The sequence below is a fragment of the Schistocerca nitens genome, chromosome 8 (assembly GCF_023898315.1).
Source record: "Schistocerca nitens isolate TAMUIC-IGC-003100 chromosome 8, iqSchNite1.1, whole genome shotgun sequence".
NCBI classification, from domain to species: domain Eukaryota; kingdom Metazoa; phylum Arthropoda; class Insecta; order Orthoptera; family Acrididae; genus Schistocerca; species Schistocerca nitens.
The window spans coordinates 516,582,211-516,610,082 of NC_064621.1; the positions used below are offsets into that span (position 1 = coordinate 516,582,211).

Consider the following 27,872-nt stretch of genomic DNA (forward strand, 5'->3'; position numbering starts at 1 on the left):
ATTTCCTTGATTTGCTATCAGTACGTAACAGAAGATACATAATAACCAGAAAAAAGTTCTGGATACATTATATGGTCATTCAAATTACAATTAGTATTGAGGTAAGGAGTGACAATGAGTGCTTCGGAAATTTACAATTTATTAATCTTTCGCCCGAGTAAGACCTACAGCTCTCAGAATCTGGGACTGTATTATGCCCAAAGGACTTAATACAAGTTGCCACTAGTGCAAATGTTGTGTATAGGCTACTGCAGTTAAAAAAGAAGTCTTCTACTAAAAGAGACCAATATCAGTAATCTTACGGTATCAATAATGATTATATAAACATTTAAGTGCCCGTGTCATTAATGTGGATTAAATAGCTGGCCTCAATCCTTGATACATTTCTGTGCCACTGCTATCCATCTAAGGTGAATCTACAACTGCATTTTAATACAGTGGTTTCAAGGAGAAGATCTACTCCAATTTCAAATACAATGGGAACATTGAAAATAAATTAAATCACATGGAGAAATTATAAAGATTGTATTTCAAAGTGTAATAAGTATGTACAAACAATTACTGAAACACAAATTCTTAATATAAACTGCAGTACAATATCACTACTTCTTTATGCAAAATTATTAAATAGACCACTGTCTGAAACAAAATATTTTTTTGGAAACACTACAATTCTCATGAACCATGAATTAGAAAATGTTCAGAAGAACAGTTCACATTTGTAACACAGACAGTATAACAAGGAAGGATACCTACCATTACAGACCACCGAATTAAGAAATTGATATGACATATATTTACTGGTGTCTAATTTGGAGGATGACTGCATTTTTATATATAATACACAGTGTGTCCCAGTTCCATTAGAACTGTGACTATAAAAAATAAAAGTCATGGATTTTGTTCACAAAATCACTGTATTCATTCTAAATAGTCTCCCCCTGAACCAATACAAAGATTAAATCATTTTAAAAATGTTTTGAAACAATCACTGCAGTCCTTTTTCTGGAACTGCAGGAGGTACTGCAGTACAATTGTCTTGTATGTCCTTAATTCCATCTTAATGGTGTCCTTTCAATTTGGGGAACAATTGCAAGTTGGCTGGTGCCAAATTCGGTGAATATGGCAGGTGGTCAAGGACTGTTAATACATTTACTGGTGAAAAACTCTTGCACGATCTTCACTTTGTGGATTGGAGCATCGCCGTGAAGGAACAACTAGGAATTTGCCTCTCAAATGTTCAGGTCAAATGAGACAAATTCACTGGCTGATATGCCCAATTCAAACAAAATCTGATGCTGCAACACTGCTCCACCACCAATTTCCGTTGAGCATGAGACATATAATGTCACATTCCTGGCCAGAATGCTTCTCGCATTTAGACTACTGCGTTGACCTTTTACACGGTTGCTGCTGAAGCTTCTACGGATCTCATTGCCGTAACTTGCTACAAGGTAGTATTGCAGTTTGGAATTTCATACAAGCAACCACAGCAGAGCTAGGACACACTATGTACTTCAATACCTGGCTTCATTTAAATACTGTTTGCCTAAATGGAAGCATTATTCTAGCTGGAGAGGAAAATGTATATCTTTTATAACCATGCTCAAAAAATCTCAAGAAACATCTGTCAAATTAAAAAAAAGACAAATGATTCACTTTACTAAAATGAAGAAAGATTTTCACCACATGAAGGTATTTGTTTAATTACAAGGTAAACTGATGAAGCTCCTTCCCATTTTTCTTATGACTGGAAACATACAAAAAGTGTTTGAGATGGGTTTCACTGAAGAAGAAAGTGACAGGTAGATGACAGCTATGTGACAGCTATTTTATATAAAAGTTAAGCCAACTTAAAGATCAATGGAATATACAATGTGCAACAAATTCATGAGATTAAGTAATTAAATACTTGCAAATACTAGCACAGACAGGAGGGAAATTTCCAAGTACCATTTGTCATAGCCATAACCTGACCATCAACATCACCTAATGTTGGTTGATACTTGAAAAGGGCAACAATGTAATACAGTTCTCAAAGTAATGTAGATAACTGGAATGCAAATATGAGCTGGAAAGAGTCTCCCAGCCTCAAATTGGCAGTCTAACTAGACATGGTTCAAAACAAATAAAAAATACAGTTACTTGAGGTTCATTAGGTCAATGTTAGTACAAAATATATGCACTGTCCTAAAGGGCAAAATTTATAACTATAAAGAATAGATTGTGAAAAGAAAATGCATATTTGCAAATATCTCAGTATAAGCAAAAATTTCCAGAATGAGATTTTCACTCTGCAGCGGAGTGTGCGCTGATATGAAACTTCCTGGCAGATTAAAACTGTGTGCCCGACCGAGACTCGAACTCGGGACCTTTGCCTTTCGCGGGCAACTGCTCTACCAACTGAGCTACCGAAGCACGACTCACGCCCGGTACTCACAGCTTTACTTCTGCCAGTACCTCGTCTCCTACCTTCCAAACTTTACAGAAGCTCTCCTGCGAACCTTGCAGAACTAGCACTCCTGAAAGAAAGGATATTGCAGAGACATGGCTTAGCCACAGCCTGGGGGATGTTTCCAGAATGAGATTTTCACTCTGCAGCGGAGTGTGCGCTGATATGAAACTTCCTGGCAGATTAAAACTGTGTGCCCGACCGAGACTCGAACTCGGGACCTTTGCCTTTCGCGGGCAAGAGCACTTGCCCGCGGAAGGCAAAGGTCCCGAGTTCGAGTCTCGGTCAGGCACACAGTTTTAATCTGCCAGGAAGTTTCATAAGCAAAAATGTTCTAGACTATTTGATCATCATCACTGGAATCTTTAGCATGTACAAAGTCCACAACTTAGAAATCATACTGGATATTAAATATTACTGTATACTATTCTCACCTGAATTCTTCTCCCCATTGTCATTTCTAAATAGAATTCTCTATACCACAGCTGGGACAAATCACAGCACTCTTGAAGAGAAGCTGAAAATATTGAGACTCATCAGTTAAAACAGTGAGCCAAAACAGGATCTCACAAAATCATATTACAATCACACAAACAGAATGTTACCCAGACTGACCAGTGTGGAACACAAATGGAACAAAAAAGAAGAAAGGCAATATGGAAGTATGTGATTCTGCCCCTCTGCTTTGACCTGTGACATCATCGAGATGGCGGATACGCCCATTTCCAGCACATACAATATAGTGACCATAACATCACTAAATATACCCACAAACAAAGTATAACCAATGTGAAATATTTCACTTCAGCAATAAAATGAAACAGGACACTGCAAAAAGTAGGAGTTTTAGGACTACGGTAAGCTAAATATGCAGTAACAATAAGAATAACGTTATCATTCCAAAACTTACAAAACTGAAAAACCAAACAATGGAAAGTTCAGGATGGAATAACAACAATATTATGAAAAGGAAAGATTGCTATTCGCTGTGTAGAGGAGATGTTAGGTCGCAGACAGACAACAAAATGACTGCCATACACCAACCAAAAAATAACACAAATGACATTACTGAGAATAAACTGAATAAACAACAAAAAAACAACAATTGGACTCGAATGTTTAAGTTAATCTAAACAGCTCAAATGAAAACAGTGATACCCAATTTTCACTTGAACTATATAGCTAAAAAGAAGACAGATTATACCGAAAAATGACCAACACAACCATGAAAACCACTACCGCAAATTGCACTTGACCTATATGGGTCAAAAAAAGCCCATGATACCAAGAACCAACAACTAGCAGAACTATATGTTACGGATTACTAATTAGTAATATTTCATCATCAGTAACACATTTTTTATTTTTTAACTGCTGCCCAACATGTTTCGAAGCCAGCTCCATTTTCAAGGACTTGGGCATTAAATCCACTTAAATTTTTCACCTAACAGTTACACAATGAAACACTTGTTAGATTTAACGAGACAAACTATACCTCAATTGGGACTAATGTGAAAATATCACATTTACATAATAGTAAATCTGAAACTCCAATATATCACTGTAACATAGTTTATATTTATAGCATTTGAGGCTTGTACTAACATGATAGACTTGTTAAATGGTTTCAAGAATATTGCTATAACACTGTACACAACACCTGGATACGTGCTGCAACACCACGCCGCCAACCTGCTAAGCTCCACAAAGTCTGCTGATGGCAGCTGCCTACGCCGGCCAACAGAGGACATCCACGCTGGGTCACAAGAGTAGTGTGTACAGCATGACATCTGCCGCACCGCCTACTGGAACCCTTCCTCTATGTAAAGAAAGTGAATCCTTTGCTTCTTCTCAGTTTGTGTTCTACTGCTTATTGTACTGTTTTATGTTTGTAGTTCACTTGAATGTGGAAAAATAAACCCTTGTTCTTAGTGATTGCGCTACTGGTTGTGTCTTGCATTATGACACAATTAATGACAAGTATGGTGTTCACACCAATGTACTTATTCTATCTGGTTGTTCCTTAGGTTCTCATGTCTATCGAGGTAGTGCTCAAATCTCTCCTCAAGCAGCAGCACACTCTTACGTTTGCTATCAGGAATTTGTTGGCCACATTGAGGTGTGCAGTCTTCTACGCCAATGGCGACCATCCGGCAGTTGTCAACTGTGCTGATGGATGTAAAAATAATGCCTTACCAAACTTGTGGCCAGCATGAGAGCACTTTGCAGAGCATGCTTTGCCATCTGTGGTGGTCACACATCCTACTAAAGATGATGTTTCCCTTTTGCAATGTTCAGGGGAACAACATAAATTACGGTGACTTCACTTTGAATGAAAGTGTCATTTCTGTTCGCCTCATTACTTATTTCTTTCAGTTACTATACTGTAGCACTTCTTTCTGTGAATGGCCCCAAGTTTCATCGAGCTATATTACTTGGCAAGCAACGTTCTTTTGTTATCTCTCTACTATCTAGAATTTTTATAAAAAATATAAATTACTGGAAAACAAATTATACAAGAAAATTTTATACTCTACAAAAAGCAACTATGAAGCGGGAACTGGCTGTGCTTACACTTGGGCACAAGTGAACCCAGAGTTTGTCACAACTCTCTGATTCTCTCTCTTCACCTTCCCTGTCATGGAAAAGTCTCTTAGAATGTACTATAGATAAAGAAATGTGTTAGGTTACCCATGAAAGCATAATGCCAGGAGGAGAAAGGGTAAACACAATGAAGTATGCAAAGGATCAAGTATTGTTGTCAAAATAAGGGAAGAACTACTATTTATGATGGAGAGTGTTGAAAAAGTTAGGAAAGAATATGGAATGAAGATAAATGCACAACAAAGAAACTGATAAGAATCAGCAAATAAGCTGAATGAATCAGAAGGAAAGTACTTTGAACAAGTAAAATTTTTTAGGTCCTAAAGAAGTCTGGTGATGGAAAATGGAAGTTGTGTCGAGAAAACAAGAAGAATGCGCATGAGTAAAAATAGTTTTTGAAAAGGAGAAAGTTTTTTTGATGGCAAAAATAAATTAAATACAGTTAACAAAGAGTTGTAAAAACTGACGTGTACTATATGTGCCAATGAACCATGGTCAGTCAAACAGAAAGAAAAAAACACACTTGGTTAATTTTGAATTATTGCTGAGAAGGACACTTAAAGTGAAATGCATTGAAGGAACAACAAATAATGAAATACTTTAAAAAATATGAAGAATGGTCGGTGGAAATGGTAACAATGGAGAAAACATCTACGGCAGACATGTGCGAAGAGCATTGAAGGGAAGATTGCGAAGAAGAGAGGAAGAGGAACAGAAGGAGGTGGAGGAGGTTGTGAAGAAGAAGAAGAAGAAGAAGAGGGGGAGGGGGAGGAGGAGGAGGAGGGGGGTTAGAATGCTGAATGGCAGGAAAAATGGATAAATTTAACAGTAGACTAAGGAAGAGGCACAGGATACAAGGTAGTCAAGAGATTCCTGTCAGTACCTGCCACAAGGTACCGTATTTACTCGAATCTAAGCCGCACTTTTTTTCCAGTTTTTGTAATCCAAAAAACCACCTGTGGCTGAGAATCGAGTGCAAAGCCAGCGGAAATTCTGAAAAAAGTTGGTGGGTAGCGCTACACAGGCATGCTTTGTAGGCACAAAGATAAATACTGGCGCCAAAACCTCTGCGCCAGTAAATACATTTAAAAAAAAGGTGGAAGACGAGCTATTTTCAATGTACTACGAAAATCCGACTGGCAAGACTGTTTGGGATGTTTGTCAATATGGCCAACTCTACATTCTGAATTTTTTCCTATCTGTGAGAAGAGATGGTTGCTATAATAGGAACTTATATAAATTGTGAATCACATGCAGTATTCTCGTCACCATAAGAATAATACGCATATAAACATTTTGCCATGTATTGTTTCATGTTTGCTGCTATCTCATTTAAATTCGGTCTGCCTAATAAACTACGAAACTAGAGTGAGACAACAGCAAACGCGGAAGAATATACATATCATGTCATGTTTATATTCGTATTATAGTGATACAGTCAGAAATGAAGCACGGCAATTGACTAGATTTTTAAATCTAAGATGACTCTAATTTCTGTGTAGAATGTAATGTACTAAAGAGGCGCCTGCAAAGATTTTCAAACGGAGAAAAATTTTCGCTAAACTCTCGTTCAGAACATCTTCTATCATACGCAGTCTATTATTTGGTTCTCGTTGATAATTATCAAAGAAAGCAGCAGTGTAAGTAACAACAAATAGCAGTTTCTTGCCATTGTTTCGCTAATGAGACGATTCCTCTTTAAAAAAAAAAAAAAAAAAAAGGAAACCATCAGTAGCGCGCACAAAAGCAAGCCATGCCGCGAGCGGCGACAGGCCGTAAACATGCACTATCAGAATGCGACAAACAATGCATGACACAGTACAGTAACGCATTTTCAGCTTAGAGTAACGTAAACACCTTTAACAAAGAAAACTGCGCTTATCAGATCAAGAGAAAAATAAGCTATCAATTCAAACCAGACGAAGCACGTGGAAAAGGAAGGGTACCCGTATAAATACGGACGGACCGCCTGACGCATAGCAATGGCTACCTGGTAAAGCTTAACTGCTAACTTACGACTCAAACCAAACTACTGTAGCTGTATCTTCATTCATTCGACCTAAATTGTGTCTCATATTACAATGGACCAACTTTGTTTCGATTTGGAGATGCGGCCTATAATTTTTCTCTCCCCTTGAATTTCGAGTCTCAAATTTCAGGTGCGGCTTAGATTCGGGAAAATATTTTTTCCTTGATTTCGATTCTCATTTTTCAGGTGCGGCTTAGATTCGAAAGCGGCTTAGACTCGAGTAAATACGGTACGTCAACAGAAGAAAATAATTTTTATGTACTATAACTGTGGAGATATATTTACTACTTACAATAACCCTTAGCATTAAAATAAGCATGTAAAAGTAGAACCCAAACATTCAGGTAAGTTAAACAACATACAACCAGTGCACTAATCTCTTAAATTGCATCTGAACTGTTATGGAATCCTTGTTTCCTCCCTTACACCTGTGGGCAGCTTTCTGAAGACTTTTTCAACATAATTCTCCTCTTAACTTTAAATGCTGGTGCTAAATCCAAGTGGAGGCTGATTTTTACTCTGTGAGAACACTTCTCCACTTATTCAGGGTCCAATGGAGCGTATTGCACTGCAAATTCATCCTCCCGTGTGGAAAGGCAATGAGAACTCAACTCATTTCAATGTCTCGCATACTGAACTGGCTACATATACTGGCTCACATTTTGGAAAATTCAAACATCTGACGTGGTTGTAACCTTGGAAGACAGTTGTCTTGCAGCCACAATCAGTTTCATCACACAGTTAATGTCCATAATTGTCTTGGAATACCTTTAAATTGGCCAATAACAAACATCTGCTCCATAGGGGAGCCACTTCTTTGTATCATGTTCATGTTACATAGAAAAAGTATATTGCTGGTCTTTAAAATATGAGTAAATCCAGACTACAGTTCATTGAAATAACAGGCAAATACACAGACAAGAAAAAGTTGCAACACCAAAAAGTAATTAACATAGAGTAACGAAATTTCGGGAATACATTTGTCTAGCTAACATATTTAAGCGATTAACATTCTAAGATGACAGGTTAATGTAAGTGCGAGACAAGCCATTGCAAATGTGAAATGCTATTAAATTAATAAATGATGTAACCACCATAATATTGAATGCAAGCATGAAAATATGCATGCATTATTTTGTACAGGTGCCCAATGTCGGTTTGTGGGGTGGAGTTCCATGCCTGATGCACATGGTTGCTCAATACAGTGGCGGTTAATGCTGGTTGTGGATGACACTGGAGCTGTCATCTGATGATGTCCAATATGTGCTCTACTGGAGACAACCTGGTGATCAAGCAGGCCACAGCAACATATCAACCTCAGTAGAGGATGTAGAACTACAAAAGTAGTATGTGAGGGAGCATTATCTTGTTGGAACATTCCCCCTGGAATTCTGTTCACGAATGGCAGCACAACAGGTCGAATCACCAGACTGACATAAAATTTGCCGTCAAGGTGTGTGGAATAACCACGAGTGTGATCACGCTGTCATATGAAATCGCAAGCCGGCCCATAACACCACGTGTAGGTCCAGTGTGTCTACCACGCACCTTCCTCCAAACAATACACGGTCATCACTGGCACCGAGGCAGAACCAGCTTTCATCAGAAAACATAACAGGCCTCCAACCTGCACTCCAATGAGCTCTCGCTTGACACCACTAAAGTGCAAATGGTGGTGGTTTGGGGTCAGTGGAATGCGTGCTACTGGTTGTCAGGCTTGGAGTAATCCATTTATAACAGATCATTGTGTCACTGTGGTGCCAACTGTTGCTCAATTTGCTGCTGCAGATGTAGTTTGATGCATCAGAGTCATACGCCAACCACGATGGTCTTCACTCTCAGTAGTGCCACATGGCGTCCGGAACCTGGTCTTCTTCTGACCGTACCTTCTCCTCACCACCATTGCCAATAATCATTTACACTGGTGACATTCCTGCTAAGTCTTTCTGCAATATTGCTGACAGAACATTCAGCTTCTCACAGCCCTATTACACGACTCCATTCAGACTTAGTGACGCACTGATAATGGCGTCTTTTTTGCCTTAAAGGCATTCTTGACTAACATACATTCACCATGTCCAATCTCAAAGGTAACTAACACCCATGACTGTTACAGCATTTGCATACTCATAGAGACGCTACTAGTGCCACTCTTTTGCAACTGGTGCGAAGTCTGAATAGGCGTCATCTTTCAGATGTAGAAACATGTCTACCAATTTTCGGTTATGTAGCACAACTCTGCCTTGGTGTTGTGATTTTTTTTTCTTTCTGAGTATTGAGTGTTTAACCTTTCTTTTTAAAATGAAGTGTGTATTACAAGAGGCATAATTAGTTTACAAAAGGTCTCAGAGTACGGACACCACTTACCACTAAATCCAAGCAAATAGTTCCAATAAAATGATGTTTTATGAAATTGATCAATCTGAACAAGGTACTGTCCATCAATGTCCTTTCTCAACGTTCTTTTACCACCCGATTTATCAGCAATTAGTGACTCAAGCATTGTTCGAACCATATACAGCTGTGTAGAAGAAGGACCTGAAAAAAGATGAAGAAATCTCACAGACATACGATTATTTTATACACAAAATAAGATAAATAAGTAATATAAAAATGAGCAAGTGTCACTACTTACACAAAGAGGCAATTTCCCCAAAACACACACACACACACACACACACACACACACACAAACCCTCCTCCCTCCCCACAAAAAAATCATCTTTTTAAACTTAATCTCTATCTGAACTTCTCCCTCCTTTGGATAATTGAGTTATTTTTCTGCATTTTATAAGAACATAAAGTACTCAATAGTAGTGCGTTTGAGTACCACAAATACACTTTCATCTGTGTCAAGTTTTGCTATTGAGGATGATCCGTAAAGAATACAGATTTTACACTTTGATACCCTTGGTACCTCCCCCTCAACCTGGCACGACAAGCAGCTGCTGTGAATTGTGACACATCCTGTACAGAAATCTTTCAGTTGTGGTGCCTCTCAACTTGGCACACCAGTGGTGGCTTGTGTCACTTGGGCTTTACACCTGCCCTGCTCACAATTTAAAATGCAATTTACTGTGTACTTCTGACTTACTCGCTTTGCAGGACAGGCATTCTTCTGTAGCACCACATTTTGAAAGCTTCTATTCTCTTCTTGTCCAAACTATTTATTGTCCATGTTTCACTTCCATACGTGGCTACACTCCATACAAATACTTTCAGAAACAATTTCCTGACACTTAAATCTATACTCGATGTTAACAAATTCCTCTTCTTCAGAAACGCTTTCCTTGCCATTGCCGGTCTACATTTTATATACTCTCTACTTTGACCATCATCATTTATTTTGCTCCCCCAAATAGCAAAACTCATTTACTACTTTATTTTGCTCCCCAAACAGCAAAACTCACCTACTACTTTAAGTGTCTCATTTTCTAATCTAATTCCCTCAGCATTGCCTGATTTAGTGGTTTCAATTAGTAATATAGCAGAGAAAATATCATTAATTATCCTGTGTGCCCAATTAAAAATTATATGTAGCTGCAGTTGGGGAACAACATAATTTTTGTTTTAATATATAAGAAACACTAAATTTTCTTTTGTAATCCCACATTACAGTGATTGAGATCTTATTAAAGCACATCCTAATGCAGTACATTCAAAGAATTTGCAAACTTCATATGATGGCTGCACATTTTGAAAACATTTACACTTCATTTTCTTTCTACAACATAATTATGACCAAATTTCCATCATTTACCTCCCCCCCCCCCCCCCTCAACCCTCCCCGCCACTCAGGCACCCTACTCTTCAATTTATGTTTTTGTCACAATTTTCATTAACATGAATAATAAGATTGTTATTATTATCATCGTTATATGTCTAAAACAGAAGACAAATGTGATTTATGTTGCATCCTGTTTCTCACAAAGTTTTAAAGATAAGCACTTAACTACAATGGTACTCACCAACATTTCTTCTTGGTACTTTTATTCCAAAGCCATTGTCGGGATCTTTCTTGCCTTTTAAAGCTGGGTCCTGTTGAGGTTCCACTCCTCGTTGCCAGTCAGCGCATGTCTCCCGTACAGACACTATTATGCTGTGCATGGAATATCTCACATTCAGGACCTTCTTCGATCAATAAAACCAAATTCAAAAAAACTAAGAGTAAATGGATTTTATTTAAAGGGAATTTACTACAGTTTACAGAATACTTACAGGTGAAAACAGAATTGAACCGCGAGGTGTGTGTGTGTGTGTGTGTGTGTGTGTGTGTGTGTGTGTGTGTGTCATGTTGGACATCATGAGGGAAGGGAGAGAATGAAACTTGGTGCCTGTACATATCCTACTCCTCTTGAACAGCTCCATGGGGCCTGCTGAGCTTAACATCCAGATGAATGGATCACCATCAACAGTGTAGCATGTCTTCACTCCACGAGACACTGGAGAGATGTTTGGAATTTTATTCACGACATCGGTGCAAAGACTTGTGATCAGGAACTTTACAACACCACCCCATATGTCCTCTCTGCCATCAACTCAAAGGGAAAATTGTCAACATAGTGCAGCATACCTTAACTTCAGTGGTCCGATGGGAGCCAGAGTATCCACCTTGCCAAGGCCATTGACATATTAACTTGCAGGAGTTCTTAAAAGAACAAAACAGGTTGTGTAGGACAAAAAAATGAAATGATCGTATGGCATTTATTGGCCAGGATATCCCCTTCGGGGTGCGGCTGCCATATTGCAAGTCTTTTTAGTTGACGCCACTTCAGCGACTTGCGTGTCAATGATGATGAAGGTCACACAACACCCAGTCTCCTGCCGGGAATTGAACCTAGGCCCCCTTGCACGGTAGGTGGTAATGTTACCGCTGCCCTATGGAGGCAGACCTTTGTGGGACAACGCACACCCAAAGGAAACAGTGCAGCTTGCACCATGTGATGTCTTGCTGAATCTTAACATGAAACACTTTATTTCAGGTTCATGTTTATTTTCCCTCGGTGAGAGCTAAAGATATAAACAGAGCCTTATCTACATCCACATCTATACTCTGCAAACCACTGTGAAGTGCATGGCAGAGGGTATGTCTTATTGTACCACGTATTAAGTTTTTTCCCATTCCATTTACCATACAGAGCACAGGAAGAATAATTGTTTAAATGTCTCTGTGTGCATTGTAATTAATCTAATCTTGTCCTCATGATCCCTATCGAAGCAATATGTAGGGGGTTATAGTACATTCCTACAGTCATCATTTAAAGTCAGTTCTTGAAACTTTGTAAGTAGGCTTTCCCAGGGTAGTTAGTGCCTATCTTCAAGAGACAGCCAGTTCCAATGGTACGCACTAGTGATTTGTACGCAATCTCCTTTGTAGATCGATTGTGACCATTCCACTTCATGTCCCAACTAAGTGTTACACCCAGGTATTTGTAAGAATTTACCAGCTCTGAGACTCCCTGATATTACAATCATATGATACTGTGTTTCTTTTTCCATTTTGTGAAGTGCACAATTTTATATTTCTAAACATGTAAAGCAAGTTGCCAGTCTTTACAACACATTGAAATCTTATCAAAGTATGACTGAATATTCGTGCAGCTCCATTCAGACTGTTCTTCAGTGTAGATAACTGCTTCATATGCGAAAAGTCTGAGGTTACTACAAATATTGTTCACAAGGTCATTAATATACAAATTAACAGCAAAGGATCCAACTAATTTCCTGGAATACACTTGAAGTTACTTATACACCCGTTGACGACTCTCCATCCAAGTTAATACATTGCATGTTTCCTACCAAGAAATCAGCAGTCCAGTCATAAATTTTGGCTGATATCCCATATGAAAAGACTTTTGATTATAGGCACACGTGTGATACTGAGTCACGTGCTTTGCGGAAATAAAAAAAAATACTCCATCTACCTCATTGCTTTCATCTATGGTTTTCACAATTTCATGTGAGAAAAGTGTGAGTTGGGTTTTACATCATCCCTGTTTTCGGAATCCATGCTGGTTGGCAAGGAGGTTATTCTTTTCAATATACCTCATTATGTTTGAGCTCTGAATATGTTGTATGTATGTTCTATGATTCGCAACAAACGGCTATCAAGGATATTGGATGGTAGTTTTATGGATCACTTCTATTACTCTTCTTGTAGACAGTTGTGACATGTGCTTTCTTCCAATGACTATGAATGGTTTTTTGTTAGAGGGATCTCTGCCAGATTGTGGTTAACCATGGGCTAACTCATCCACAAGTTGGGTACAGAATCTGATAGGAATTCCATTGGGCCCTGGTGCTATGTTCAATTTTAATGATTTCAGTTGTTTCTCAATGCCACTGACATTAATGTCTATTTTCCTCATCTTTTCAGTGCTATGTGGATTAAATTGGGGCAATACTCCTGGCTTTCCCATTGTAAAGAAATATTTGAAAACAGAGGTATGCATTTTTGCTTTTGCTTTTCCGCATTGTTCTCTTTGACAGCCAAACATGTTTCATTCACCATCTCTTTACCTATAGTCCTACATATTGTTTTATATCGATTATGCAGTAGTCTCTGTTTAGAAGTTCCTTTACAGTGACTGTAAACTATGGAGGGTATCTCTCATCACAAACTGTTCTACTGGGTACATACCCACACAGCAGACAGTCAGCTATTCTTCTGAACTTCAGCCATAGTTCTTCTATACTTACTCCTCTCGTGAGCTAAAAGTTTCTTCCTCATCGAGATATGACACTACTGCTTCTTTGTCTAATTTGCTGAACATATAAATCTTTCTGCTTGTTTTAGTTGTCCTTTTTACTTTGGTATTCACTATCACTATAATAGCCTACTGTTCACTGACAGCAGTTTCAATGCAGACGTCCTCAAAGATGACAGGTCTGTTTGTTGCCATTAGATCTAACATATTTCCATCAGGATCTTGTGGAGAATAGCGAACAGTAACTGACTGTGGGAATTTTGTAAACTGTGCACTCTCCATAACAGTAATGTTGGAAAGTAACCATTTTCATGAGAATTTGGTTTCATACAACACTTTCTCTATATCGACATCAATCATGTAACACAAAGGAGAGACTCCTACTTGATACTTGTTTGGAAAAAATATGGCTGACTGCAGATCAGCTTCCACATACACCACCCCCATTTTTTTCTTTGTGTTTTTAATTTGCTATCTTCTTGTGTAGTCTCACTTGTTTACCTTGATGTTCACCAACTTTGTAGAGTTCCATTCTTTTCTGTCCATGTCCAGTAACCTCTCAGCCACTGCCAATGTCTCTATTAAAAGAATTTCTCTGTCATTTTCCTCACATCTTATCCCAAGTATTTCCCTTGATCTGGAGTCTTGGGTGACTTTCCTTACGATCACATTTATTCCAACCCTTTTTCTTCCCTCTCCTACTAAATGAAATGGCTTCTCAGCATCAAAACAGGCAAGACAATGAAGATAGTAGTCAAGAGTTGCCACATGTAACTAGTTAAGTTACTGTTACAAGCTGGTCGGTTTGGTTTTCTTTTTATTATATTCCACCAGAAGTTTCTAGTAGCATTTTGAAAACCAAGAAGAATCTATTTACCACATACAAATAAGGCTGTGCCATACTGAACATTTCATCATTAAGGGGGCATAGAAAGGGCTGTTATAGAATATTAACTTGGCCAGAAACATTGTAACCACCTGGATAGCCACTGTGTTAGCATGCTGCTTCTGGAATTCAGGCAAGTGAACCAGACTGAGATCAGATCCAACAGGTGGATTCACAACGAGGGCCCCTTTGCTGGCCAGCCTAGATGTGGTTTTTAGGCAGTTTCCCAATCCAAATAGCTGAATACATGGCTGGTACCCATGTCCCAACTCAGTTACATGGTTCACATTTAGAAAACATTTGCACACTATCACATGGATAACACTAGTTGGGATACACAACTTACATCTGGGGGGGGGGGGGAGGGGGGTAAAGAATGATGATGATGATGATGTTTCATTTGTGGGGCACTCAACTGCGAGGTTATCAGTGCCCGTACAAATTCCGGATATTTGCTCAGCCCAATCTCGCCACTTTCATGATGATGATGAAATGATGAGGACAACACAAACAACCAGTCATCTCGAGGCAGGTGAAGGGGGGTGAAGGAGTGGCAACAGGGAGGGCATTTGGCCACCCTTTAACATTAACATTGCCAAAGCTGATAATAACCACGTTGACCCACTGTGGATACAGGATGAAGGCAAAATAAGATGGAGCTAAGAAACACTGTAGATAATAGTTTCGTATGGCACACTACTGCATATACTTACCTAGAACTTCAAAACAAATTAGGTCTAACTGGAAAATGGGGTAAACAAACCTACAACAACAAACATTATGTCTCAAGCTGTCTCTAATCTAACCTAATCCACTCTAATCAGTCCTGATACTTTACTCCTTTATCAATGGAACACTAGATCAGTTTGAGAGAATTTCTGTAAAGTAATTGGGCTCTGTAACCAGGTGTCATACTGCTGTTTAGTGGAGACAATTCCAGTCACACATACAGGCACCCAAGACTCATCCACCTATTGTTCTGCAGAATATTCTGACATTGATCAACATGAAGCATTCCAGAACTTTACACTGACACTGCAATTCAATGTCAAGATGACTTCATGAGGTACACTAATGTGTAAGATAATGGATATTGTTTGCCTTTGGGGGTAATAATATACTTTAGAATTTTAAATGGAACATGAGCTGACCCCCTGAACCACTATCATTTTAAACCATAGAGCCTCCTTAAATTTTAATATAGCCATGACCAGAATCAAGCCCTTGTTAATTAGTTCTACCACATTATTATGTATCTATGCTTTCCTAGATGATGTTAGGTTAATGGCATGTTTAATTTCTCTACATAAAAACAGGTCTTTTCTTGGTTCAGTTGAGAATAATCTCTAACCAAGAATCTGGCCCACACACCAGCACTTTCTGCAGTATTTACCCAAAATTATTCACTTCTTTCTTCTCAAATAAACTTTTAAAAGAGATTATGCTTATCCATTATGGATATTTTAGAACCGTGACTGTATATTGAATGTAAATAAGTTATACAGAACTGCAACCAGTCATTTTTTTGAATAATTATGTTTTATTCCATGAACCGGTTTTCGAACCTTTTCAGGTTCATCTTCAGATGGTTTCAGAAAGTTACATTATTACTGGTAGTAGCATAATGCTGGGTGCTGGCTCTATGGCAGAAAGATGGGTCACACTTTAATGTGTCGCCATGAATATAGCTTATCTGTTGATACGGATGTAAATTTAGTTTTTACTTACTGCGACAGTATAGGCAGCTTTTTTCGGTTAGTGTCCATCTGTCTGCCTCCATTTTGATGTCCAGTAGTTATATAAGGACACACATTTCCACACAAACTATATTAATTTACCCTTTGACAGCGAGACTTTTCCAGCATCCGGCATGTGCTTTACAACTGTTGCTTGTAACAAAGATGCTGGATAAGTCTCGCTGTCAAAGTGTAAATTAATATAGTTTGTGTGGAAGTGTGTGTCCTTATATAACTACTGGACATCAAAATGGAGACAGACAGATGGACACTAACTGAAAAAAGCCGCCTATACTGTTGCAGTAAGTAAAAACTAAATTTACATTCATATCGACAGATAAGCTATAGTCATGGCGATACATTAAAATGTGACCCATCTTTCTGCCATAGAGCCAGCACCCAGCATTATGCTACTACCAGTAATGATGTAACTTCCTGAAACCATCTGAGGATGAACCTGAAAAGGTTCAAAAACTGGTTCATGGAATAAAACATAATTATTCAAAAAAGTGACTGGTTGCAGTTCTGTATAACTTATTTACATTTTAAAACAGAGAAATAATTAGAGAATTTTATGTAAATAACAAGATGGTGAGTACAATTAAAGAGACTCCAGAAAACACAGTTCTCATGTTGAAGTTAATGGAAAACTCTCCCAACTTTTCAAAATCCAGACATAAATAAAATAAGGATGACGTGCTATTGCAAATCTCATTTAATTTTATTCCAAGAGAAGAACATGATAATTAGGAACATAAAATGAGAAGGGCCACAAGACGCCCTAAGTGTGCATACTCAGGGGCCGCATCAACATGTTGAAGAGGCTTTTCTGGCAGCCACTGAGGGAACACAGTACAAACAACTGCAGGTTGTGGCACATGTTGGAATGAACAAAACCTGCCATCTAGGTTCTGAGGTCATACTAAGATCTTTCCAGTAACCGAAAGAAAAGGTTGAGAAGACCAGCCCTGCCCATGGAATTTCAACAAAGCTCATAATCTGCAGCATTGTCCCCAAAATGATTGTGGCCATCTCATCCTGAACCGACTACAAGGCTCAAAACAGAGGTTTCAAAGGTTCTGTGACAAGCTAACCTGCATCTTCTAGAATTGCGCCATAGGGCTGAGAGCTGTAGGGTGCTCCTAAATGGATCAGGACTGCACTACAGATCAGACACAGTGACTCTCCATATAGTCCAGATAACTACAGCTGTAGGAGACCCAGCAGTATCAGTGTAAAATTCAAAGAAATGTCTCCCAAAAGTGACAGCATTACAATACTAATTATTAACTGCTGAAGTATTCACATCAAAGTGCCAGAATTTGAAGTACTCATAAAAAGCAGTTGAGATCACTTAACACCAGGTACAGAAATCTGATTAAAATCCATAACTGATAGCAGTGAGATTCTTGGGGAAAAATTTGTGTGTATATTGAAAGGATGGGCTAATGTGATATGAAGGTGGTGTATCTTTCACAGTAACCATGAAACTCAAAGTCACCAAGATAGAAACTGAAGCTGCACATGGGATTGATTGAGTAAGACAGTATCAAGAGTGCCATAAACTTAAAAATGGATGTTTCTATCAAACACCACTCACCTGCAGGTGTAACTAAAAACTTTATAGAAACTCTGAGTTCACTAATACATTAGTAGCTCTATCATATCGTCATGATCCAGAAGAGACTTTAAACGTCCAACAATCAATAGGGATAGTTAAAGTATTGTAAGCGATGGACATGATAAGATATCCTGCAAATCATTACTAAAGCCTTCTCTCTGAAAACTACCTAGAATAGATAATTCAGAAGCCCGCTCATGACAGATATGTATTACATCAAATGGCAAAAAATACACACGAGCTCTTTCAAGATGATTACCATGAAACTGGTATCAGTGACCATGACACACTTGTAATAATAAACATGAAGAGAAGCTAAAACTAGTAGGAAGATTTGTATGTTCAGCAAACTAGTTGAAGAGGCTGTTGTATCACCTATCACTGAAGAACTGTGGATCAAGCTAAAAAAAATAAAATGCCTACTTGACGACACACTTGATAGATGAGCATCTACTAGAACAGTTCATGGTGGGAGCGATCCTCTATTGTATACAGTCATCGTAAAGACTTCTTAAGAATATGTTTTAAGAATATGATGGCCCACAGATTGTAAATATTTTAAGAATGTTATCCCTTACTGCAAACAGTTGCTAATAAAAATTCCATTATTGAACAACCAGTTTCAATCCACACACCATCATCAATCAGCTGTGTAGTCTGCAGTATATACGATGCCTCTGTTCATAACGTTAATGTTGGTGGTTAATGCGTGCACTGTTTTGGACATATTTATGACTGGCAATGGAATGATCAGATTACACAAGTAACGGGTAAGGCAAACTCTAGATTGCCGTTTATTGGTAGAATCCTGAAGCGATGCAGTACTTCAACAAAGGAAATAGCTTACAATATGTTAATTCATCCAGTCTTAGAGTACTGTTCGTCTGTGTGGGACCCTTACCAGTTGGGTCTGATTCAAGAGATTGAGAAGGTCCAAAGAAGAGCAGCAAGATTCATGACTTGTACATTTAGCCATTGCGATAGCATTACAAATCTCATAGAAAGTTTGAAGTGGGACACACTTGCAGATAGACGGAGCACTAAACGGAAGGGGCTGCTCCCTAAATTCCGAAATCCGATCTTCACCGAGGATGTAGAGCATATATTATTACCATCAACTTTCAAATTGCGCAATGACCACCATTCAAAGATAAGGGAAATTAGAGCTTGTACTAAGGCGCTAAGACAGTCATTTTTCCATCGCGTGAGCCGCGAGTGGAAGAGAGGTGGGGAAATATGACTTTGGCGTGAATTGTGTCCTTCGCCACACACCGCTTGGTGGCTAGAGGAGAATGTTTGTAGATGTAGATGTAATTTCTTAGTATTTGACAACAGTGATTAATTCATGGCTTTCATTATTTGGCACCACTGATTTTATCACCTAGTGTGAAGGTGTAAATGTTTTTATGAAAATGTTTTTATGAAGCACATAACTGTTCATGAACCACAACTGATTCTTCAAAAAATAAATTTTATCAGTAGCTCTCTGAAGTAAATCATGACATTCTTTGAACTGCATAATAGGTGTAAACTACAGCATAGGACTATAGACAGACAGGTGCTGAATGAAAAGCATTTGGCCAAAGAGGGCAAGGCAGCATGATATCAATTATTACCATAGTAGAGTATTACCAAAAGATCCCTCACAAAACCCAAAGAAATTCCAGTCATTTGTTAACCAAAGTTAGTGTCCAGGCATTGATGAAAGAGACAGGTGCCAAAGCAAAAATGCTAGAACTCCATTTTCAAATGTTCCTTCCCACAGGAAAGGCCATTAATTCTCACACCACTGCAAAGAAAAGTTTGGTGTCAATGGAATTGAGAAACAGCTGAAATCACTAAAATTAAACCGAGCTTCAGTGCCCAGTGGAATCCCTATCAGATTATATACCAATTTTTTGGCCGAATTCGCCCTTCTTTCAATCATAATATACTGTAGATCTCTAACAAAAAACTGTGCCCAATGGTTGAAGAAAGTATAGTGGGATATCCAAACCCACGCTCTGATTGCACTACAACTACAAGCACACCCATGTCCCATGTTCCCTCCCACAGGAAAGGCAATGAGTATTAATTCTCACACCACTGCAAAGAAAAGTTTAGTCTCAGTGGAATTGAGAAACAGCTGAAATCATTAAAATTAAACCGTCTGCTATCAGAAGATGTGTATGCAAGCCAACTATGAAAACAAGAGTTCCATGTAGCAAGCCATCTCATCAACAACAACGTGGTTTGTTATTGGTGAGAACTCAGAACACCACCACTGCAGGCACTACTCTTGCCTTTTGGCAATACTCCAATTGATGACAGGAGGCACAGCCAGCGAAGAACTATTTCCATCCATAAGTCACTTGCACAAAGGTAGTCCACACAGTATACTTCCACCTCAGCAGCACTTAGGCCAGTGCGCGGCCTCCAAGAAGTCAGTCACCACTGGGAGTTACACCAGGCAATTGTGCCAACTGCTCTGCAGTTCCTTGTTCAGAATAACTCCTGACCAGTGCTGACCTCCACCAATCTGACATATCCTTCCCTCGGTGGATACCTACTTACAGACCTAGGCCATGGATTATACCTCAGTGTTAGGGCTCCATTGCACACTTCAACGCAGTTACCAGACTGGTGCTATCTCCTCTAGTAACATCCTAAGTGCTTACTTCCTCAGTGCTATGTCTTCCTGTAACCCACGTACACCGTAAAGTTGCTTGATAGTTTTATTTCTTCCTGTAACTGTGTCCTGAATAAACTTGTTACTACTTCCAGTCTTCTTGACCGCTGTTTTATCCATAACTACCAAGCCTCGGTACAAAACACATCACATCCAGTACAAGGATAGCAGAAGTGATCCACAAAACTACAGTCCATCAAACTTGACATTCATTTGTTGTGCAGTCTTAGAACATATTCTGAGCTCAAAAGTAATGAAGTATCTCAAACCTCACCATACCAACCAGCACTGATTCTGAAATATAGACCACATAAAATGCAACTCAAGCATTTCTCACTTGATATCCTGAAAGTTGTAGATCAAGGCCGTTAGGGAGATGCAGTATTTCTTCACTTCCAAAACGTGTTTGACTCTGTACCACACCTTCACTTATTAACAAAAGTATTATCATATGGGGTATCAAACAAAATATGTGACTGGATTGAAGATTTCTTGGTAGGGAGGGTCTTGGATGAAGAGTTATCGCAATATATAGAAGTAACTTCATGTTGTGACCATTACAGATCATGTTGTATATTAATAACATTGCAGACAATAGTAACCTAAGAGTTCTTGCATAAAATGTGATTTCTATAATGAAGTATTGTCTGAAAAAAGTTGAAAAAATATTTAGTCACATATTGATTAGATTTCAAAGAGGTGCAATGACTGACAATTTGTTTTAAATGTTCAGAAATAGAAAACTGTACAGTTCACAAAATTAAAAGCTTAGTATCCTATGGGAATCAGTCAACTCACACAAATAACAGGGTGTCACTATTTGTAGGGTTATGAAATGGAATAATCACGTGCATTCTGTCGTAGGTAAAGCAGATGGCAGGCTTCAATGCATTAGTAGAATATTAGGGAAATGTAATCAATCTACAAAGGAGACTGCTTACAAAACATTTGTGTGACCAATTCTAGATCATCATCCACATATGTGGGACCCACACCAGATATGACTGAGAAGGGATATTGAATGTAGAGAAATATCACACAGCAGAAACGTATTCTGGAGAAATGTGAAATTTTTCTGTAGTCCTCTCCAGCCAGGGGCAAGCCAGCCAATACCCCGTGTCACAATCAAAATGACAAACAGGTAGAAAGCTGACATATTGGAAAGCAGAACAAACCTGGAAGAGATCACACAGCCTCACCTCAAGAGTAAGGAGGCTGAATGAAACTCGGCAACAAGATCTCAGTGAAGAAAAGATATCTCATCACTGTAACTGAACAGCTGGATTTCATAAGAGAGCACAAGTTTCACAAGGGCAGCTATCAGCTTGCTGATATGGTGGAAAAGCAACAAGCTAAAGTTCTGAATGTCATTCTTATGAAAGAGAGGGGTGGTGAAGACCACTGATGAGCGCGAAAAGGTAGGCCACATTCCGTCATCACCAGCTCAACATAACGTTACTGTCTCAAACTAGTAGTAATAAAAACATACACTTTTGAGCCTTAGTGCCAATCATTATATTGCAGTAAATCAGCTACAAGGCCAAACCTAAGATGTGCTGCTACCATTCACCATGATGACTTTCACCTCGAAGGCTGCAACATGTCTGATCTACCAGACTCTGCCACTGTGAGCTGCTGACCTTGCAAACACTGATTAGTAGACTTGAAGACTTCTATCTGTGGCTTGCTGAGCCAAACTGATGGTGCTTGATGCACTGTCCACCTGCCACAGTATTCAGGACACACACTAACCTCTGCTCCCCCCCCCCCCCCTCTCTGTAAGCACAGTCATCGACAATGTCTGCCTTCCTTGGGGAAGTAATATTCTGTTGTTCATCTACACACCATACAGAGATGTGAGGCATTACCCGAGCACACCTCTTTGAGGTGCTCTGGTAATTTGCAGTCTCCATTCTGGACAGTGACACCTGCCATACAGGCAACATCATTGGCCATTTGCCCATGAGGCCTGTCTCCCACCCAAGACCATGATTACGTGAGCCAGACGCCGAGAGCCACATCCTCTGCAGTTTGCTAACACGTCAGAAAGTTCTGAGTTCCAAGGCCACATCCTGCATCACTGCCGGCCTTGGCACAGAGAAAGAGGAGAATACATGATTGTAAACTTTAATGAATAAATTCTTGTTCCACTAATGTTGTATCATTACTGTCCAGTACACCGACTGGCTTGCCTCACCACACTCCACGCTCCGTCATCCTAAAAACAGACAGGAAGGAGGGCAACAAGAATGGTCACATGTTCGTTTGACCCATGGAGACACTGAAAATACAGAACTAGAAGAAGTTTGAAGACGACTTAACCATCCCACGAAAGCCGACTTACAAAGTACAAGAACCAACTAAGAAAGTTGGCTATTACTACAAACCACTACATGTCACTGTCATAGGGACTGGGAAACAAGATTTAGAATAACAGCAGCACACACAGATGCATTTAAACAATCATTCTTCCTGTGCTCTACATGGAAGGGACACACTGCCATCATTTAATGGTGGCTGTCGAGTATGGATGCAGATGCAGAACTTTAAAGTCAAGAAACAATGAAATATGCTTAGGAAGAAAGTCAGAAGGGGTTAAAATTAAATGCTTGCAAAATCCTTTAAGACAGCTAAGCAGACATGACAATACAAGTCAATCTCTTGTAGATCACCAGGAACAAAGCAAAAGATCTCAGCAGTAAAGGATTAAAAGGATCAAGAAATTCAAGTACTTTGGGAAGACTGAAAGCCAGAATGGATTGAAAACAAAGGTTACCAGCAATACAATATCAAAAATGGAAGATTACTTAGTCTGGGAAAACCTGTTCACAATAAGTGTATTTTCTGGGATACCATAATACAGCTTAATATTATCATCAAAACAAAATGCTATTACATCATTGAATACCTTTTAATGACAAAATTGTTGAGGCTTTCGTGGCCACTTGTTGACAAACTGCCTATTGGCTTCTGTCTCGGGTTCTTCGGCCGACATTCATCTAATGATTTTTCTGACGTTTCGCCAGCACGAGTGGCTGGCATTGTCAAAGCTTCACCCTCCATTGCCGGTGGTGAACTGGAGCCGAGCTCGCGGGCGCAGGCTATATGTACCTGGCGCGCCAACGTCCGAGGGCTTCTCCGCAGTCATTTCCGGTGCGGTTCTCCTCTTGCTACCTGCGATGGTCGTTCGCTGCAGTACGGGAAGCCAGGATCCGTTGACCTTAAGGCTTTCCTCTTTCTTGTTCAAACTGTTCGCGTGTTTTTGTATTTCTACAGCTTCTCTGAACAAGCGCGTGTGATAGTGCTTCTCTACAGCCAGAACTTCCGTGTCGGCGAATTTTATTACATGGTCGGTCTCATTCAGTGCGTGCTCTGCCACGGCCGATTTCTCCACCTGCCCCAACCTGCAATGTCGCTTATGCTCTTTGATCCTGGTGTTAATGGATCGTCCAGTCATTCCGACATAAACTTTTCCGCATGTGCATGGTATGCGGTATATTCTCGACATTGCAAGTGGGTCTCTTTTCTCCTTCGCCGATCTAAGACACTCTTTGATCTTCCTTGTCGGTTTGAAAATCGTCTTTACGCCATGTTTGCGCAATATACGGCCGATTCTGTCCGTCACTCTGGGAATGTATGGCAGAAAGGCCGTACCCGACAATTCTTTTTCCGGTTCCTTACTTCGCCGAGGGTTGGGCTCTGTTACACTTCTAATATAATTTGTGGAGTAACCATTGCTCCTCAGGACAGTTTCCAGGTGTTGCATTTCTCGTTTGAGGTGTTGCGGCTCACATATTCGTCCTGCTCTCGTTACGAGCGTACTAATCATGCCTCTTTTCTGGCTCGGGTGGTGGTTTGACAGTTTGTGCAGGTATCGGTCCGTGTGAGTCGGTTTTCGATACACGCTGTGTCCCAGATCTTCGCCGTCCCTTGTGACCAGAACATCTAGAAATGGCAGTTTCTTGTCCTTTTCTACTTCCATGGTAAATGTTATGTTGGCATGGAGGCTGTTCAAGTGTCTTAGGAAGTCACTGAGCTGTTCTTCAACATGGCTCCACACCACGAAAGTATCATCGACGTACCTGTACCACACCTTAGGTTTGTAAGTCGCCGAGTCCAGTGCCTGTGCTTCGAATTGTTCCATGAAGAAGTTGGCCACCACTGGACTGAGAGGACTACCCATGGCGACGCCTTCCAGCTGTTCGTAGAAATCGCCATTCCACGTGAAATAGCTCGTGGTGAGACATGCATGGAAGAGCTTTCTGATGTCTAGCGGAAAAAATGGAACCGATGTGCTCCAGAGCGTCACTGAGTGGCACTTTCGTAAATAACGAAACAACATCAAAGCTGACCAGGATGTCGTTTGGTGCAAGTTTCAGTTTCTTCAGCTTCTCAATGAAATGTCCGGAGTCCTTAATGTATGTGTCGGTCTTCCCCACGTGTGGCTGGAGCAGAGAGGCCAAGTGTTTTGCCAGTTTATATGTCGGTGATCCAGGAGCGCTAACGATCGGTCTCAGTGGAACGTTGTTCTTATGGATCTTGGGTAATCCATACAGCCGAGGTGGTAGGGCTTCTGTGTTGCGCAGGTTTCTCTGTATGTCCGCCGGCAGAGAAGACGCCTTGATTAATCGATTCGTATTCCGTGTGATACGTTGCGTCGGATCTGCGCTTAGTTTTCGGTACGTCGTCGGATCTAATAGGTCTCGGATCTTTTGCTCATAATCTTCGGTCTTCATTACGACGGTCGCATTCCCCTTATCGGCAGGCAGTACCAATATACTCTTGTTGGCGTTGAGATTCTTAATGGCTTGTACCTCTTCTTTCTTCAGGTTGCAAGCTGGTGGTTTTGCTCGGCGCAGTATCCTGGCTGTTACCGTGCGTATTTCCTCTGCCCTTTCACAAGGAAGGGTACGAATGGCTGCTTCGGTGTTGGCAATGATGTCCTCCATAGGTATAGTTCTCGGGATGATAGCGAAATTCCCTCCTTTTTGAAGAACAGACACTTCCTCTTCGGTCAATTGTCGTTCAGTGAGGTTGACCACTGTGTGTGACATGTCGGGAGTCGCCTTGTCGGTGTGCTTCCGGCATCTTTCAAACTTTTTCTTCTGTCGATCGGTGCAGCGCTCGAGTTCGTTCTGCATGCTCCTGTGAGTGATGCTGTCAATCTTGTCCCAGTCGTCTCGATGCATTCTGCTACTTAGTTGATAGAAAAGGTCCAGAAGTTCCTGATCCGTTCTTGCCAAGTCTCTCCGTGTTGTATGTATTCGCTCACGAAGAAAAGCTCGTTCCATTCTGTCGTAGATACGATGTGCTTGGGCGGTGGTGAATAGGCGCTTACATCTCAAGAACTTCGGTGTAGCACATTCATCTCGGCAACGTGACAGAAAGGCGAGAGAGGACATCAGTCGCGCTTTCTTCTTCCGTCGTTGGTCAAGGCGTCGGTACAATCTGCAAATCTCCTCCCCGTAGAGGCGTAATACAAAATTGTTGAGGCTTTCGTGGCCACTTGTTGACAAACTACCTATTGGCTTCTGTCTCGGGTTCTTCAGCCGACGTTCATCTAATGATTTTTCTGACGTTTCGCCAGCACGAGTGGCTGGCATTGTCAAAGCTTCACCCTCCATTGCCGGTGGTGAACTGGAGCCGAGCTCGCGGGCGCAGGCTATATGTACCTGGCGCGCCAACGTCCGAGGGCTTCTCCGCGGTCCTTTCCGGTGCGGTTCTCCTCTTGCTACATGCGACGGTCGTTCGCTGCAGTATGGGAAGCCAGGATCCGTTGACCTTAAGGCTTTCCTCTTTCTTGTTCAAACTGTTCGCGTGTTTTTGTATTTCTACAGCTTCTCTGAACAAGCGCGTGTGATAGTGCTTCTCTACAGCCAGAACTTCCGTGTCGGCGAATTTTATTACATGGTCGGTCTCATTCAGTGCGTGCTCTGCCACGGCCGATTTCTCCACCTGCCCCAACCTGCAATGTCGCTTATGCTCTTTGATCCTGGTGTTAATGGATCGTCCAGTCATTCCGACATAAACTTTTCCGCATGTGCATGGTATGCGGTATATTCCCGACATTGCAAGTGGGTCTCTTTTCTCCTTTGCCGATCTAAGACACTCTTTGATCTTCCTTGTCGGTTTGAAAATCGTCTTTACGCCATGTTTGCGCAATATACGGCCGATTCTGTCCGTCACTCTGGGAATGTATGGCAGAAAGGCCGTACCCGACAATTCTTTTTCCGGTTCCTTACTTCGCCGAGGGTTGGGCTCTGTTACACTTCTAATATAATTTGTGGAGTAACCATTGCTCCTCAGGACAGTTTCCAGGTGTTGCATTTCTCGTTTGAGGTGTTGCGGCTCACATATTCGTCCTGCTCTCGTTACGAGCTAGACATCAGAAAGCTCTTCCATGCATGTCTCACCACGAGCTATTTCACGTGGAATGGCGATTTCTACGAACAGCTGGAAGGCGTCGCCATGGGTAGTCCTCTCAGTCCAGTGGTGGCCAACTTCTTCATGGAACAATTCGAAGCACAGGCACTGGACTCGGCGACTTACAAACCTAAGGTGTGGTACAGGTACGTCGATGATACTTTCGTGGTGTGGAGCCATGTTGAAGAACAGCTCAGTGACTTCCTAAGACACTTGAACAGCCTCCATGCCAACATAACATTTACCATGGAAGTAGAAAAGGACAAGAAACTGCCATTTCTAGATGTTCTGGTCACAAGGGACGGCGAAGATCTGGGACACAGCGTGTATCGAAAACCGACTCACACGGACCGATACCTGCACAAACTGTCAAACCACCACCCGAGCCAGAAAAGAGGCATGATTAGTACGCTCGTAACGAGAGCAGGACGAATATGTGAGCCGCAACACCTCAAACGAGAAATGCAACACCTGGAAACTGTCCTGAGGAGCAATGGTTACTCCACAAATTATATTAGAAGTGTAACAGAGCCCAACCCTCGGCGAAGTAAGGAACCGGAAAAAGAATTGTCGGGTACGGCCTTTCTGCCATACATTCCCAGAGTGACGGACAGAATCGGCCGTATATTGCGCAAACATGGCGTAAAGACGATTTTCAAACCGACAAGGAAGATCAAAGAGTGTCTTAGATCGGCAAAGGAGAAAAGAGACCCACTTGCAATGTCGGGAATATACCGCATACCATG

At 40.6% G+C, this 27,872-nt stretch overlaps 1 protein-coding gene and 1 non-coding gene across 4 annotated transcripts in view; both read right to left on the reverse strand.

Moving 5' to 3' along the window:
• Positions 1-27,872, reverse strand: part of LOC126198543 (cytoplasmic FMR1-interacting protein) — a 150,989-nt gene that overhangs the window by 81,725 nt on the left and 41,392 nt on the right. For all 3 annotated transcript variants that reach the window (XM_049934949.1, XM_049934950.1, XM_049934951.1), the window contains 3 exons: positions 11,054-11,184; positions 9,453-9,623; positions 2,887-2,969 (listed from right to left, as the gene is read on the reverse strand). In XM_049934949.1, coding sequence (XP_049790906.1) covers positions 2,887-2,969; positions 9,453-9,623; positions 11,054-11,184 — 385 coding nt within the window. The remainder of the gene's footprint in view (positions 1-2,886; positions 2,970-9,452; positions 9,624-11,053; positions 11,185-27,872) is intronic.
• Trnas-cga (transfer RNA serine (anticodon CGA)) lies at positions 2,345-2,419 on the reverse strand. Its single transcript has one exon. It is a non-coding gene; the product is annotated as a tRNA-Ser (tRNA).